We start from the raw sequence: 15,670 nt of genomic DNA on the forward strand, positions 1-15,670 counted from the left end.
AAGCCCCGACTAAGAGTTTAAGCACAGGTTATATACCCCTCTAGCAAACGGGGGAAGCAAACGGGGGAGCAAACGGGGGGAGCAAGGGGGTCATTCTTCTGGGAATCTTGGCGCCGTTGTGAATTAATGCCTGTCTAGTTGCTAGTTTTTCAGTTTACTCCCGGGCTGCGGCCATCTCCCGTAACCTCCCTGCTGCAGCTGTCTCCCATAAAAGTTGTTTGTTCTGTCTGCCCCTTCTGACCTTCCTGATTGCCCTGGTGCCGTTTGTTCCATCTGCCTTTTCTGACCTGATTATATTGGCACCTCTCACTATCACGCTGTACTACTTGCAATTCCCTTAACCGAATGTGCATTTTTAGTGTGTCTGTATCTTGGCTTATACTGTTGTCTTTTATTCACACAAAACTCACTGTTGGTGTGCAACCACATCTTTATCTCCTCAATGCAGCATAACCTGAAAAAACACACACAAAAATGTAACCCTCTCTCCCCTTTGTGACCTCACTCTGTCCACAGTTTTTCATGGCTCCCATAATTCACTGTTGCACATGTCTATTTCTGTAGAAATTCGCCTCATCAGTCTGTCAATGCCTTAAGAACAGGACCAGTGTCTTATTCTCCTTGGCGTCCTCCAAAACCAGAACAGTTCTAGGCAGGCAGAGGAACTCAGATTGCTTTATGAATTAATAAACAGGCATGGCAGCAGAGTATTTCTGTTGTGATTTCTGTCTTTCCCACAAGTACATAGACATCCCTTGTAATATTGCCTGGTAAACTCTTAACGGGGAGCACAGTAGGATTCGTTCCCAGATGTCGTTCTCATGCCTCTGGTCCTGAGCACTTCAGACTGAGCAGCATTGGGCTATTACAGGGGTCAGTGTCGTTCGAGGATATATCTGTGGCCTTCACCCGGGATGAGTGGCAGCTGCTGGACTCTGCTCAGAGGCACCTGTACAGGGAGGTGATGCTGGAGAACTACAGGCACCTGTTGTCCCTGGGTAAGCACAGCCCCATGCAACTCCCAACAGCATGCACTTCCTTTCTTAGGAACCACATCAATGTAGAATATTATGAGTTTTCGGCTTGAGAATTCGGATTAAAAGATCCTTTTAAGAAACTTGAAAGAATATTGCATTCTCACCTCCCCAGTGAAAGAGTCTTTTTCGACGAGGGCTCCATCGTGGTTCAGCTTCTAAAGCTTCTCCCGTCTGATTCCTCAAAGGGCCTGAGCCCTAAGAAACGTTGCCAAGTCCCCTGTCATTTCCCATAACAGGGCACTGTGTCGCCAAACCTGAGCTGATATTCAAGTTGGAGCAAGAAGAACCATGGATAGTAAAGGGAGAGTTCCCGAGTCAGAGCCATCCAGGTGAGTTAATGAAGTCAGGCCAAGGCAACTGGTAGAAACTGAATCCCAGGAGTCCAGGTCAAGGGTTGGTATCTTTGAAATATGTTTCAGAAATATCTTATAGAGGCTCCACTTTTAGACATGACTAAAGACAAATAAGGACCATACCTTAGCTATGAAACCTCCAAATTTCACTTTCATATACAATTTTTAAATTTTCTGTTTGACATGTATAGAGAGAGATTTGCTTGGGTTTTGTGACATCCATTTGCTGCCTCCCTCATCTTAGACCTTTATTTCTCTGTTTTCCTCTCTGTTCAACAATGGCCATTGTTCACCTTCCCACCGGTGCTACACACTCTACAGAGATGCATTTATTGATACATTCTTTTATTCAACAAATATTTAGTTATTTAATGCCTGCTATGCACCAGTCACATTCCAAGCACAGGGGTACAAAAGCAAAGTCTCTAGTCCTATCAGTAGACCTGGTGAGCAGAGAAATATGCAGTATGCCTGGTGGTAATCAGCACCCTGAAAAGTTAAAGTCAGGTGAAGGGGATAGAGATTGGCAGGGAAGTCAGGAATGGCCTCTTTGAGGAGGAAGAAAAGTGGAGTGGAGGGAGACATGGGTTACCTGCGAGATTTCCAGATGGAGGGAGCAGCCGGTGCCAAGCCTCTGTGACAGGAGTGCACTTGGTGTAATCAGGGAACAGCAAGGAAGTCAGAGAGGGTTTGTTGAGGAGAAATTAGCAAGTGATGGCAGAGAGTTACCTGGGGGCAAAACCTTTCAGTCCTGGTAAAGACTGAATTCTACTGTGAGGGAGACAATGGGTAAGAGAAGAAGTCAAGAACTATGCCCTTAAGCACTACATTTGCAAGTCAGGAAGACACGGGATTCTAGCAAGAGAGACTGAGAAGGAGCACCCACTCTATAGGGGGGAGAGTCAGGAGACAGGGGTGTTCAGAAGCCACAGAAACAGTGTTTTTGGAAGGAAGGAGTGGATTCCAAAATACAGATGCAAGTGTAAAGTCAGCCTTGTCCCTTCTTTTCCTGAAAATTACCCAAAGGCCACAAGGAGAAAAGTCAACTCTATATTTGTTGTAGGTGGGAGGCAGCTGAAATTTCAAACATAATAATAACAAATTTTAAAGGTGGAAAACTGCCAAAAGCAATGGAAATCAGGAAGTAGATCATGGAAGTAGAAGTGCTTAGGAAATAGTGTGAGAACATATTGTACAGACAGTATTTACTTGTAATATTTATCACAAATGGAATTTAAAAGAGTGAGGAGATATATATATATATATATATATATATATATATATATATATATAAAATATACTTTATTGATTTTTTACAGAGAGGAAGGGAGAAGGATAGAGAGTTAGAAACATCGATCAGCTGCCTCCTGCAAACCCCCTACTGGGGACGTGCCCGCAGCCAAGGTACATGCCCTTGACGGGAATTGAACCTGGGACCCTTCAGTCCACAGGCCGACGCTCAATCCACTGAGCCAAACCGGTTAGGGCAGAGGATATATATTTTTTAAACAACAGGAAAGTAGCATTGCCCTGAAGGATGCCTGGGTTCCGAGAAGAGCTAAGGATGGAATGTGTGCTAACTCAGTGAAGAACATGAAAGTAGGTTTGTGTTTGGAAATGCACAATATATGGGATTAAATATCCTGATTTTGTAGAAGCTAACAATATTGTAGACTTGTGGGATGATCATTTGAACATGTATTGTGAATTTAGGCATATGAAACTAGTATCAACTCTTAAGTATAAACTTACAACATCAAATCTTCCTCTATCTGCTACAGAAAAGTCATAAGCTTTTAAACACACAGTTGATGTTATTGAATAAAATGAGAATAGCAGAGGATAACAATAATTACCCATAGCCAAAAATTTTTAAGATGAAAATTAGTATTGGTCCTAGGATCAAGTTGAATAGCCAGGTACTTGAGCTCCCACAGACAAGGAGAAATCAGAGAGGAAGAAAACATGACATAAACGTGGAAATAAATATTAGTATTGTGACTGCAGACTGAAAGTGGAAAAAGTAGAGTGTCAATCAGGACAGATTATATTGATTAACTCTGATAGATCAAATGATAGCACCAGCAATCAAAACACAGAGGGGAGTTGGATCCTGCTGTAAGCATGGCTTGTCCTCTCATATATTTTAACATTCTCTTTGGACATTGTTTTTCCATATCACAGCTATATGGAGAGATGGAGCCAGAACTATAGGACTGACCAGAGGAAATGAATGATTTTATAAATATATGTGTGAGTTGGTATACAGAATGGGAAAGAAGAGGAAGAGATTAGAAGCATGTAGACTGTAAGAAGGATCCTGCTGCATTATTTAAAGCATAAGGAGAGGATAAGGTTCTAGTCTTTAATCTGCCCCCAAACTTAATCTTTGCTCTGATACGTCCCTTGGTCACCCTTTAGTCTTCCTTGTCTCCCTACTCAGTGTCCCTTATCTTCGCCCCATTCTTTGACTAACCTCCATCCTTGGATCAATTGTTTTCCTGACATCCTTTGTTCTCAGTTCACCATTCCTTCTGCTTTATTTCAAACTCTCTACCTATTTTAATGTTATATTGTAACAAGCCAAACCTACTTGATTAATTTTCAGCTTTTTCTCTCTTTTTCTACTCTGGTATATGTTTTTGTCTTTGTTTTCATGTTACCAAACAAGAGTTAAATATTTGCTTAAGAGTTCTTTCATCCCAGGAGACTATGTCTAAAACCTAAGAATCAACTCAATATAGGGCACTTGTATACAACCCCCTTGCTTTAAGAATATGTTAAGATTTATAATGTATGTTAATTTTTCATATTTATAGAAGTCCAGAAAGTCAATAACATGAAAGAGAGAAGCCAAGAAAATGAAGATATATATCCAAAGCAAGCTTTATTCAGCAACAACAAAACAATGACTAAGGAGAGAAGTAAAACCTTAGGAGAAGAATTTAATGTGGCCACAAACCCAGTGTCTTCAAGAAAAATATCTCATAAATGTGACTCATTTGGAACAAACTTGAAAAGTGTTTCAGAATTAATTCTTAGTAATAGAATCCATGCAATAAACAAGCCCAACAATTTCAACGGATGTGTATTCCTTGATACTACGCATGAGAAAACTCATACAATGAGCAAGCCCTGTGACAATGATCAAAAGAAGTCCCACAGTCGTAATGATTACTTTAGTCAACATCAGAAGAATTCAGCTTCAGAGCAACTTCTTACATATAATAATTGTGGGAAAGCCTTTCACAAAAAAACAGCCTTTGTTACATATAAGAGAGTTTCCACAGGAGAGAACCCCTCTGAAGGTAAAAAACATAGAACAACCTTCAAGCAAAAGTTAAAGTTCAGTGCTTATCTGAAAACCCTTAGGGAAAGGAAGCCACATGAATCCAGTAAAAATGGGAAATCTTCATGGGTAAAGCCAAAACGTGCACATCAGAGAACTCACATAGGGGAGAAACACTCCAAATGTAATAAATTGGAGAAATCCTATAGCAAGAAGTCAAACCTTACTCAACATCAGAGAATGCACACAGGAGGAAAACCTGATGAGTATAATGGAAGTGCGGAAGCCTTGCAGAAGTCATGCCACACTCAAGATGAGAGAACTCACAAAGGAGAGAAAATCTATGACTGTAATAAATGTGGGAAATCCTTCCATGAAAAGTCATGCCTTACTCAACATCAGAAAATTCATACAACAGAAAAACACGGTGAGTGTAATGAAAGTGAGAAAGCCATAAAGAAGTCATGCCTCACTCAAAACCAGAGAATTAACACAGGAGAGAAAAGCTTTGAAGGTAGTAAGTGTGAGAAATCTTCCTGCAAGAAGTTGAAACTTGGTCAACATCAGAGAACACACTTGAGGAAAAGAACCAATAAATGTAATGAAAGTGGGAGAGCTTTAAGTAATAAGTCAGACCTCACTCAAAATCAGAGTGTTCACAAAGGAAAGAAAACCTATGACTGTAATAAATGTGGAAAAGTCTTCCATAAGAAAACAGACCTTACTCAACATCAGGGAACACACATAGGGAAAAAACCCTATGAATGTAATGAATGTGGAAAGTCCTTCTTTGTGAAGTCCAACCTCACTGAACATCAGAGAACTCACACAGGAGAAAAACCATATGAATGTAATGAATGTGGGAAATCCTTCTGCCAGAAGTCAGCCCTCACAGTGCACCAGAGAACTCACACGGGAGAGAAACCGTATCGATGTAATGAATGTGGGAAAACCTTTTGTGTGAAATCAAACCTTACTCAACATCAAAGGACCCACACAGGAGAGAAACCCTATAAATGTGATGAATGCTGGAGGTCTTTCTGTGTGAAGTCCAACCTTGTTGTACATCAGAGAACTCATACAGGAGAGAAACCCTACAAATGTCCGGAATGTGGGAAAACTTTCTATGAAAAGTCAGCACTCACAAAACATCAGAGAATTCACACAGGGGAAAAACCCTATGAATGTAATGAATGTAGCAAAACCTTCAGCCAGAGGTCAGCCCTCACCAAACATCAAAGAAGAACACACAAGAAGAAAACTCCTGTCAACACTCTCCATGGGAGGGAGCCTGCATGTACAAGTCAAACTTATTGAACATCAGCAAGTTGCAGGGCAGAAATGCTAAGGTGTCAATACATTGGGAAGTCTTTATCAATAGGTTATAGCTAATTGAAATGAGAGGATTAATATAGGAGTGAAACCCTTTGTATACTTGGAGTGCATGAAAGCTTTCAACAAGTACTCAAAGATGTTGAGGGGAAATATGTCATTTTAAGGAATATGAATTAAAATGTTATTGTAGAAATATTGTTTAACTAGAGATCATATTTCAGATGTAACACCAAACTTGTTACAGAAAAGATAACAGAAAATATTCAGTTTTAAATGGAATGTGAAATGTGGAGCTTTTGTATCCAATTATTAACTGACTAGAGGCCCAGTGCACAAATTCATGCACAGGTGGGGTCCTGCTGGCCCAGCCCAACTGGGGTATTGGGGGCTGATTTGGGGCCAGGCCAGCTGGGGGAGTGCTGATCAGGGCCCAGATCAGGCTGGTTGGCTGCCACAGTGCGTGTCATAGTCACCGGTCATTCCAGTCATTCTGATCGTTCCACTGTTCCAGTTGCTGGGCTTTTATATATATAGATATGTGAATTCAACTTGTACATATTATTTGTGGTAACTTATTACTTTTTAAAAATATATATATTTTATTGATTTTTTACAGAGAGGAAGGGAGAGGGATAGAGAGTTAGAAACATCGATGAGAGAGAAACATTGATCAGCTGCCTCCTGCACACTCCCCACTGGGGATGCACCCGCAACCAAGGTACATGCCCTTGACCGGAATCGAACCTGGGACCCTTGAGTCCACAGGCCGACGCTCTATCCGCTGAGCCAAACTGGTCAGGGCAACTTATTACTTTTTATTTTTGTTTACTTTGATTTGTTTCTCTTTCACTTTCATCACTTTTTATATTTTGGTCAAGGTTCATATTATTTCTAAAAATACTAGGTAACAAAGAAAAGTAATACAATCAAGAAAATCAAGAAGGCTAGGCCCAAATGATGAGTGGTGGAGATACTTGAAAAAGGTTTTGAATGCAGAAAAATAAATGAAAGGAAAAAAATCTTAACTATGATCCTTACACCAAAACATCACTTTTGCTAACATTCTAATGCAATCATTTCAAGCCTGTTTCTTGAAAATTAAAGTTTATAAAAAGAAATATATATGTATATACATATATACAAAGATAATAAAAGCAATACTTATATATTCATGGCCCATTATGAAGTTTACTCTCTCTAAATGTAAGCCCCTTCTTTTTCTTTTCCTTATTCTATTTTTTAATATATATTTATTGATTTCAGAGAGGGAGAGAGAGGGAGAGAGAGATAGAAACATCAATGATGAGAGAGAATCATTGATTGGCTGCCTCCTGCTCGCCCCCAACTGGGGATCGAGCCTACAACCCGGGCATGTGCCCTTGACCCAAATCGAACCCGGGACCCTCAGTCCACAGGCCGACACTCTATCCACTGAGCCAAACCGGCCAGGGCAGCCCCTTCTTTTTCCACAGATGTAATTGCTATCCTAGATTTTCTGTTAACTGTCCACTTATTTTTCTTTGTAGTTTTACTTCTTATATGTGTATCCCTAAACACTAATACTGCTGAATTCTGTTTTTGAACCTTATATAACTTGGTATCTATATTTTTCCATTTTTTATTCAACATTGTTTTCAGATACAACATTCTTGATGTGTTTAACTGAGATAAATTCATTTTTATTGGTGTATATTTCTCCCCAGTGTATCACCATACCAACATTTATTTATCTAGTCTATCATGAATGGATTTGTTGCTTTCTGGTTGTTGTCTTTTAATTTTATAAAAATTATGCAATGTTGCAATGAAAATGTTTGTGACGCGTGTGGTTGCAGATGTACACGTTTCTCTGGGACAGTGTTTTTCTGCGATGGAGCTCCTGGCCTTCCAGATGAGCCTCTTCTTCCCATCCTTTCACTGACACATTGCAGGGTGTTTAGCACCTGTGGCCCTTCCACCCACAAATGCCTGAAGCACCCTCAGTCATAGTGTCAACCAAACCACCCAAATATTTCCAAACACCTTTTAGGATGCCCAGATGAAAACTATTGTTTTAATGTACTAGTATGTACCTAGAAGAGGAATTGTTGGGGCATGTGACTGCTGGATTTTCACTTAAGATGTACAGGGTTTCTAATTAGATAGGGGAAGACTTTTTTAGGTATATTGGGCTATGTATAGGTACATAGTACAGGAGTGTGCTATATAATATGAATTATATGTATGTCAGATTTTCATATTGAAATCCACACTGTCTCTGAATCTCAACAATACAGTCTACAGGGTGCGGCAAAGTAGGTTTACAGTTGTGAATACATGAAACACAGAGTTTATTCTTGTATTATTATTTATTATTGTATTCTCCATACTAACAACTGTCAATCTACTTTTGCCTCGCCCTGGTAACCAATATCTGTCTCTGATGGCACCCACGGTCCCTGGAATCTCAAGCCTAGCTTCTGGTAAACTCTAACCAGGGCCACTAAACACAAAAACAGGCTGGAGAGTCCATGAGCCATCCTGAAGCTGCAGGAATGCAGCTTGGCCTCAAACTCCAGAAAAACACCAAGAAGTCTCAGGACTAAAGGCAGGAGTCAATTTTAATTCAAAATGTATTTCCTGAGGTCATGAAGGGCATTTCATTGGGCTGAAAACTCTGAAGAATTGGAAGTTGATTAATGTAGACATCTAGGTTCTAGATAATGTGATATATTGGAAAAGGATGAAATAATGAAGGGAAGCAGTTCTTGGATTTAGTCCCAGCACTTACAACAGATACTTTTTGATCTTGGAGGACTTACTTCACTTTTCTGAGCATCGATATTCTTACTTTTATTTATTAAATTTTTTATTTTTAAAATAAGGATGGCAATGCTAACCTTGCAGTAAATATTAGGGTTCATTGAGATGTTTAATTAAAAGAACCTAACAAAATGCCTTCTGTAGCAGCAGTAGCAGCAGCAGCAGTAGCAGCAGTTGTTATAATTGTTGCTATTATTGTAATGGCTCCTAATAGGACTTTGTTATACTGCAAGCAATGAAGCAAGGGTGTATATGCCAGATCATGTTTACTCTTTAAATAGGCCAATGAGGTAAGTTCTCTTTCCATGCCCATTTTAAAGATGAGGAAAACGAGGCATTTACATGTTCCTTGAGATTACTACAGTGATAAGGAAGCCAACTAGCAGACCCTGTCATTGAGCCCAGGTCTCTCTAGCTCCAACATTAGTTCTGCAGAGGTCCTTTTAAAACAACTTTTCTTTGTGTTTCACTACTGCTTTCTTTTGATTTATTTTTTTTCTATCATATCTTTTTCCATTCTTTTACTTTTAACCTGCCTATATAATTATATTTAAAATGAGTTTCTTTTTGACAATATATAGTGGAATCATATTTTTAAATACCTTTGTCAATCTGTCTTTTTATTTAGACCATTTATATTTAATGTAATTATTGCCATGTTAGATTGCCATTCTGTTTTCTGTTAACCGATTGCGCCACTGGAGCTCCGTAATTTGTTTTCTTTATTCTGCTTTCTTGAGGATTAGTTGAACATTTTTAGAATTCCACTTTTACTTATTTATAGTGTTTTTAATGTATCTTTTTGTATAGCTTTTTAAGTGTTGTATTTTCAAAACTTATCAGGCTCTACTAATTTAAAACTCCCAAAGAGGAACTCCCCAGGCCCAGCTTTCACTGTAGAATTCTAACAAGTGTGCAAAGGAAAAATAACACCAATTCTTTACACTTTCTTCCAGAAAACCAAGAAGGCAAACAAAAACACTTCCCAATTCATTTATAAAGCTAGTATTCACTGACACCAAAACCAAAAACATTTTAAAATACAGTATAAAAAAAAAATACAGACCAATATTCTTTATGAAAATAGACATACAAATCCTTAACAAATTATTAGCAAATAGAATTATTTATTAATTATATGAAAAGACATGCATATATAAAGTGAATTATATACCATAGAGTTCATTGCAAAAATGCAAGGCTGGTTCAATACTTGAAATAAATCAATGTAATCACCATATTAACAAACTAAAGAATAAATTATCTTTGGTGGCTATCACATGATGATATCAACCAATGAAGAAAAATCAAATTGACCAAGGTATTTGAAAGTCATGACTTCTAACACAGAATTAGGGTAAGTAAATTGATACATCTTATTAAAATATCTAGAGACAATTAGAGCTACTGAATTTATGCAAACCCTAGGATAAACCTTAAAAGACTTGAGCAATTTATTAATAAATGTTTTTAAACTGGCATATAAAATTGTGTCTGTTAAGCCATGGATGTTGGTTGGTACCTATATATGTTTGCCTCAACGAGGGAATGAAATTTGTAACTACACAGCTTGTCTTAAAAGTATTAAGGATAAAAATGAAACTTTCTTCTAACTCTCCACTATAAATTCTGTTAAAAATGCCTCAATAAGCTAATTCTTGTGGGTTTGTTTGTTTTTTTCTCTCTGAAAAGGGGGTAATGCTATATTGCCCTCCCAATTTTCAAGGCTTAGTATTAAAAATAGAAGAGTCTTATAGGGGATCTGAGGACCGTGAACAGCACGTGAAATCAACCAACAACTTCTATTTTCCTTGCCTTTTGGTACCCACCCACTGGCCTTTCATTTCAGTTTTACTTCAGACACCCAAAGGTAGTTGAATATAAAAAGTATTGTAATACACATGTATGTATAGGCTTGCAGCTTTTTAGCCCTCACAGTACGTCCATGGATAGATGCCACGAGACAAATGAAACAGAGGCACATAGCACTTAGCTCAGTGGTTCAGCTGGCAGGCAGGGAGGGGGGCTCCAGAGCACACACCCAGCGCTCACCATGCTGGCGTCCTCAGCACGAGTCCACGAGTCCTCAGAGCCAACCATTTGGAGTGTCATCCGTAGTCTTCACTGAGTTAAAACTCACTTTTTAAGAAAATTTTATTTGGGAAGAGTTCTTTAGAATAGCGTTATTGTTTTGTGCACATTCAATAACTACGCATTCCTATTGGCATCATACTAGTTTCCTAGAGCTGCGGTAAGAGACTTGGTGGCCTTGAAACAACAGAAATGCCTTCTGTCACAGTTCTGGAGGCCAGAGGTCCAAAGTCAAGGTGTCAGCAGGGCCATGTGCCCCCTGAAGGAGAGAATAGAGAGAGAGGAGAATTCTTTACCTCTTCAAGCTTCGGGGGGCTTCAGGTGTTGCTTGGCTTGCAGTTGCATCCCTCTGATCTCTGCCTTGGCTTCCCATGGCCTTCTCCCCGAGTCTCCCCTCTTCTCAACCTTTCTCTCTTTATAAGGATTTGAGTCACTGGATTTAGAGCCCACCCCAAATCCAGGATAACTTCATCTTGAGACCCTTAACTTGATTGCATCTACAAAGATTCTATTTTCCTAGCTATCAGATTCACAAATACAGGAAGGTTGGTATCAAGTGCCTAAAATTGCGTGTATTAGTGATGGCCCCTATCGGAGAGTACTTAGTATTTTTGTTAGTACTGCTAATTTTCATTAGTAGGTAATAGTCATTTGACTATTATGTAGTATGTCATATTTTCTCTTGTAGCTAGATTTAATACAATTCATTTGTTTTGCAGCATACAATAGGCAAGAAACTGAGGCAGGCCCTAGCCGGTTTGGCTCAGTGGATAGAGCGTCAGTCGTCCGACCAAAGGGTCCCAGATTCAATTCCGGTCAAGGGCATATACCTTGGTTGCAGGCTCCTCCCGGTCTGGGCCCTGACTTTGAACGCCAGCTTTGCCATTTATCACTGTGTGGTTTTAACTCCGTTATTAAACCTTGCTGAGCCTCAAACCCAAGCCTAGTGCTCCTCCATGGCATATTACAGATGCTGGAGAAATAAATGAATGGGCTATTGAACTTACTGAGGCAGTTTCCCAAAATGGCCAGCAGAGGGCTCTAGTTGCTCATGAAAGGCTTCACCATTTCTCTGCTCTGAAAGGCGCCTGCCTTCCAAACCACCTTCTCATGTCAGCCACCCATCTTCATTAACCCGTATTAATGCATAGTGCTGGGGGGACATTTTTCACAGTTATGTGTGTTACTACGTTTCCATCAAAGAGTCAGATCAGGTTATTTTAATTAATTACAATACCACTACTTCCTTGCCTGCTTTAATTTTTGTGTGTTTTTTTTCTTATGCAATAGGCATGCATTCTCAATAGGGGCAATATTGAACCAAGGTGGTGAAAATTCGTACTTGCACCCCCACCCCCTACCCCCCCAAAAAAATTTTTAGATATTACAGTGGTTTGTGGCCCTCAAAACGCCACAGTACATAAACGGGTATATGGTATATCTATGGTATTAAATGTTTATGCGGAGGACACAATTAGTAAAAAATATCTCAAACGTATCCTTGCAGGTGGGGTTTGCTATAACTTAAACTTGAACTCAAGTGTTCCATTCTAATCATCTCCACAAGTTTCCCCGTGTGCCTGCCTTACTCCCTCCTTCCCATTTCCCGCCCCTGCATCCCCAAGCAACCACGGATCTGCTTTGTGTCACTAAAGATCCGTTTGCTTTTTTAAGAAACTGTTATATAAATGGAATCAAACACTATGTACTCTCTTTCTGACTTCTTTCACTCGGTGCAATTATTGTGAGATTCATCCATGTTGTTGGATGTATTAACAGTCCATTCCTTTTATTGCTGAATAGTATTCCATTGTAAGGATATACCACAATTTGTTCATTCATTCACTTGTTAATGGCTATTTGGGTTGTATTCAGTTTGAGGCTATCATGAATAAAGCTGCTATGTGTATTCATGTACAAGTCTTTGAATGGATATATGTTTTCATTTCTCTTGAGTTAATACCTAGGAGTGAAATTACTGGGTTGTATGTTGCTCTTTATAAGAAAGGAGCTGGTTCAAGTCCCATTCCCCAGGCTATGGGGCCCCTTCCCCAGCCACTGGGAGAGGCCACCTTGATTCAGGAGTCTTTCCAGGGGAGACTTCTTAAGTGATGCCGATACCCACACCCACCCTTTGGAGAGTAGGGAGTTGACAGCCACTTCCAACTGAGCCAAGATGAGTTATGCCACCTCTCTCCAGAGAAGAGAACACACACACACACACACACATAATTTCTGGCATGGCAGAGTGCACCTGCTATGGTACCAAAGTGTGGACAACTCAGGAAAGTACCACGAAGAATATGAAAACCGTTGCCCTAACTGGTTTGGCTCAGTGGATAGAGCGTCGGCCTGCGGACTGAAGGGTCCCAGGTTCGATTCTGGTCAAGGGCATGTACCTTGGTTGTGGGCACATACCCAGTAGGGAGTGTGCAGGAGGCAGCTGATCGATGTTTCTCTCTCATCGATGTTTCTAACTCTCTATTCCTCTCCCTTCCTCTCTGTAAAAAATCAATAAAATATATTTTTTTAAAAAAAGAATATGAAAACCGTCCACAACACCACCATACTGACCACCGAGAGGTGAGGAAGGCTAAGTCTGCGGTGTTTCCTCTGGTCTTTTTCCCATGCATATCACACACAGAAGTGTGTGGTGTGTCTTTTCCACACTAGTTCACGTTTTCACAACCTAACTTTCCTGGTCAGGTGGTTGGCCACTCCTCAAGAGTCACAATCTCTTACTCAGTTTCCAGATCCGAGCCAGTTTTAGGATTCCAGACACACTGAATGAAGGAGAGGCTGGCAGCCCAGCCAGTGTGGCTCAGTGCTTGAGCGTTGACCTATGAACCAGGAGGTCACGGTTCAATTCCTGGTCAGGGCACATGCCCGGATTGTGGGCTTGACCCCCGGTAGGGGATGTGCAGGAAGCAGCCTAATCAATGATTCTCTCCCATCATTGATGTTTCTGTCTCTCTGTTTCCCCCTTCCTCTCTTAAATCAATAAAACATATTTAAAGAAGAAGAAGAAGAGGAGGAGGAGGAGGAGGAGAAGGAAAAGAAAAAGAAGCAGCAGTGGCAGCTGTCTCCCTAGACAGTGGTCGGCAAACCGCAGCTCGCGAGCCACATGTGGCTCTTTGGCCCCTTGAGTGTGGCTCTTCACACGAAAATACCATGTGCGGGCACACACGTACAGTGCGATTGAAACTTCGTGGCCCATGCACAGAAGTTGGTATTTTGTGGAAGAGCCACACTCAAGGGGCCAAAGAGCCGCGTGTGGCTCTCGAGCCGCAGTTTGCCGACCACTGCCCTAGAACTCTGAAAGCCCGTGACAGATAACCATATGCTGGGGATAGGAAAATATGCAAACGTCTTAAGAGCTATTGGCACAGGACCCAAGTTGGCCACAGAGAAGGAAGCACTGTGCTGGGTAGACCTCTTTGGATTCTGGAGGCAGCGTGTCCAAACCTGGGAATACCACACAGATCCGAGTACTGGGTGGAATGAAGGCTTCCATCATAGAGAGAGGCCCGGGGCAGGAGAGAACCCGCAGCAGGTCTAGGCTGCAATGCACGCAGCCCCCAAGCTTGGCCCATCTGACCTAGCAGGTTCTATGAGTTAGAGATAAGATGCTGAGTGGAGTTTTGGTCGCGTCTTGTGGGGAAACCACAACTCAGATCCCTCGGCCTCTGGAGCCAGGCCACGTCCTCTGCAGCAGACGCCCACGCCTTTCTGTAAGATGCTATGCTGCTGCCCGGGAAGGGATGGGCCCCTGACCACGGGAGAGACATGACTGTGCAGCCAGAACTATCCACAAGGAGCTGGATTCTGTCAAATCAGTCAACTCAAAAGATCGGTGGACCGGCAGCCTGCCAGGAGGGTGTCCCCAGCACGTCCAGGACTGAGCAAAGGAGGACCAGGGGGCAGGAGGGAGCTGCCTGAGCAAGCAGCCAGACCCCATTTCACCCACCTGTTGCCTCTTCCTCCGGCGAGGGAGTGAGCCTTGCGAGCCGTTGTGACCGAGTTACCGAGCTGGGGCTGCGGGCCAGGTCCCTGTGCCTCCCTACCTGTGGGGACAAGACAGATCCCTCCCTGATGCTGCTGCTTCCACACCCACCTTGGGGTGCAGCACCTGCTCCCAGCTCAGCTCAGTGCCTCCGGCCTGGCCTGCGGACGGTGTGCTCAACTGTGGGGTGAGAAATGGAGTGTTAGTCTCAGTTGCATTCCTGTTGTTGGGAACGACGAAGAGCCATTGGACTGTGTGTTCTTGGAAGAACGATCCGGACCTCTCGTCCAACAGCCAGCGGAACACCCAGCACCGGCTTTGGGAGGCGCCCAGTGAGACCGCCTCGCGCACCGCCCTCCCCTCCGCCTCGGTGGCTCCCTCTGGAGGAGGAGGAAGCGCACAGCACGGGGAGACCCGCTGAGGGCCGGCTTATCTGCTCCTGTTTGGTGGCTGAGCGGTGGCCCCGGGGGCCTTGCCGATGCCAGCAAAGTGAGCTAGTCAGGCTGAGCCAGGGCGATCCTAGGGGCGCCATCTCAGCACCCGGGCCCCTCCCCGCCTGGCCGGCGTCCCTCTCCTCTGAGCGGGGTCCCATGGGCGGCCTGCCCGGCCGTGAGGACCCTGGAGCCTTTGTGTGGCCCCAACCTCAGCCCCTGTGCTCACCACCACCTTTGTGGCAGCCACAGGGCCCTGGTTCTCCGCAGGGGTTGACCCTCGCCCAGGGCGCAGGCTGCCCTTCCTCCTGGCGGAAACGGGGTTGCCT

The 15,670-nt window shown here is 42.3% G+C and overlaps 1 protein-coding gene across 1 annotated transcript in view; it reads left to right on the top strand.

The window, feature by feature from the left end:
* LOC102439243 (zinc finger protein 37A) overlaps positions 1 to 5,996 on the top strand; it is a 16,765-nt gene extending 10,769 nt beyond the window's left edge. The window contains exons 3-7 of the mRNA XM_023756260.1: positions 872 to 998; positions 1,274 to 1,366; positions 4,210 to 4,478; positions 4,917 to 5,064; positions 5,314 to 5,996. Coding sequence (XP_023612028.1) covers positions 872 to 998; positions 1,274 to 1,366; positions 4,210 to 4,478; positions 4,917 to 5,064; positions 5,314 to 5,996 — 1,320 coding nt within the window. The remainder of the gene's footprint in view (positions 1 to 871; positions 999 to 1,273; positions 1,367 to 4,209; positions 4,479 to 4,916; positions 5,065 to 5,313) is intronic.
* Positions 5,997 to 15,670: the final 9,674 nt, after the last annotated feature.

The sequence above is a fragment of the Myotis lucifugus genome, unplaced genomic scaffold, assembly GCF_000147115.1.
Source record: "Myotis lucifugus unplaced genomic scaffold, Myoluc2.0 scaffold_90, whole genome shotgun sequence".
NCBI lineage: Eukaryota > Metazoa > Chordata > Mammalia > Chiroptera > Vespertilionidae > Myotis > Myotis lucifugus.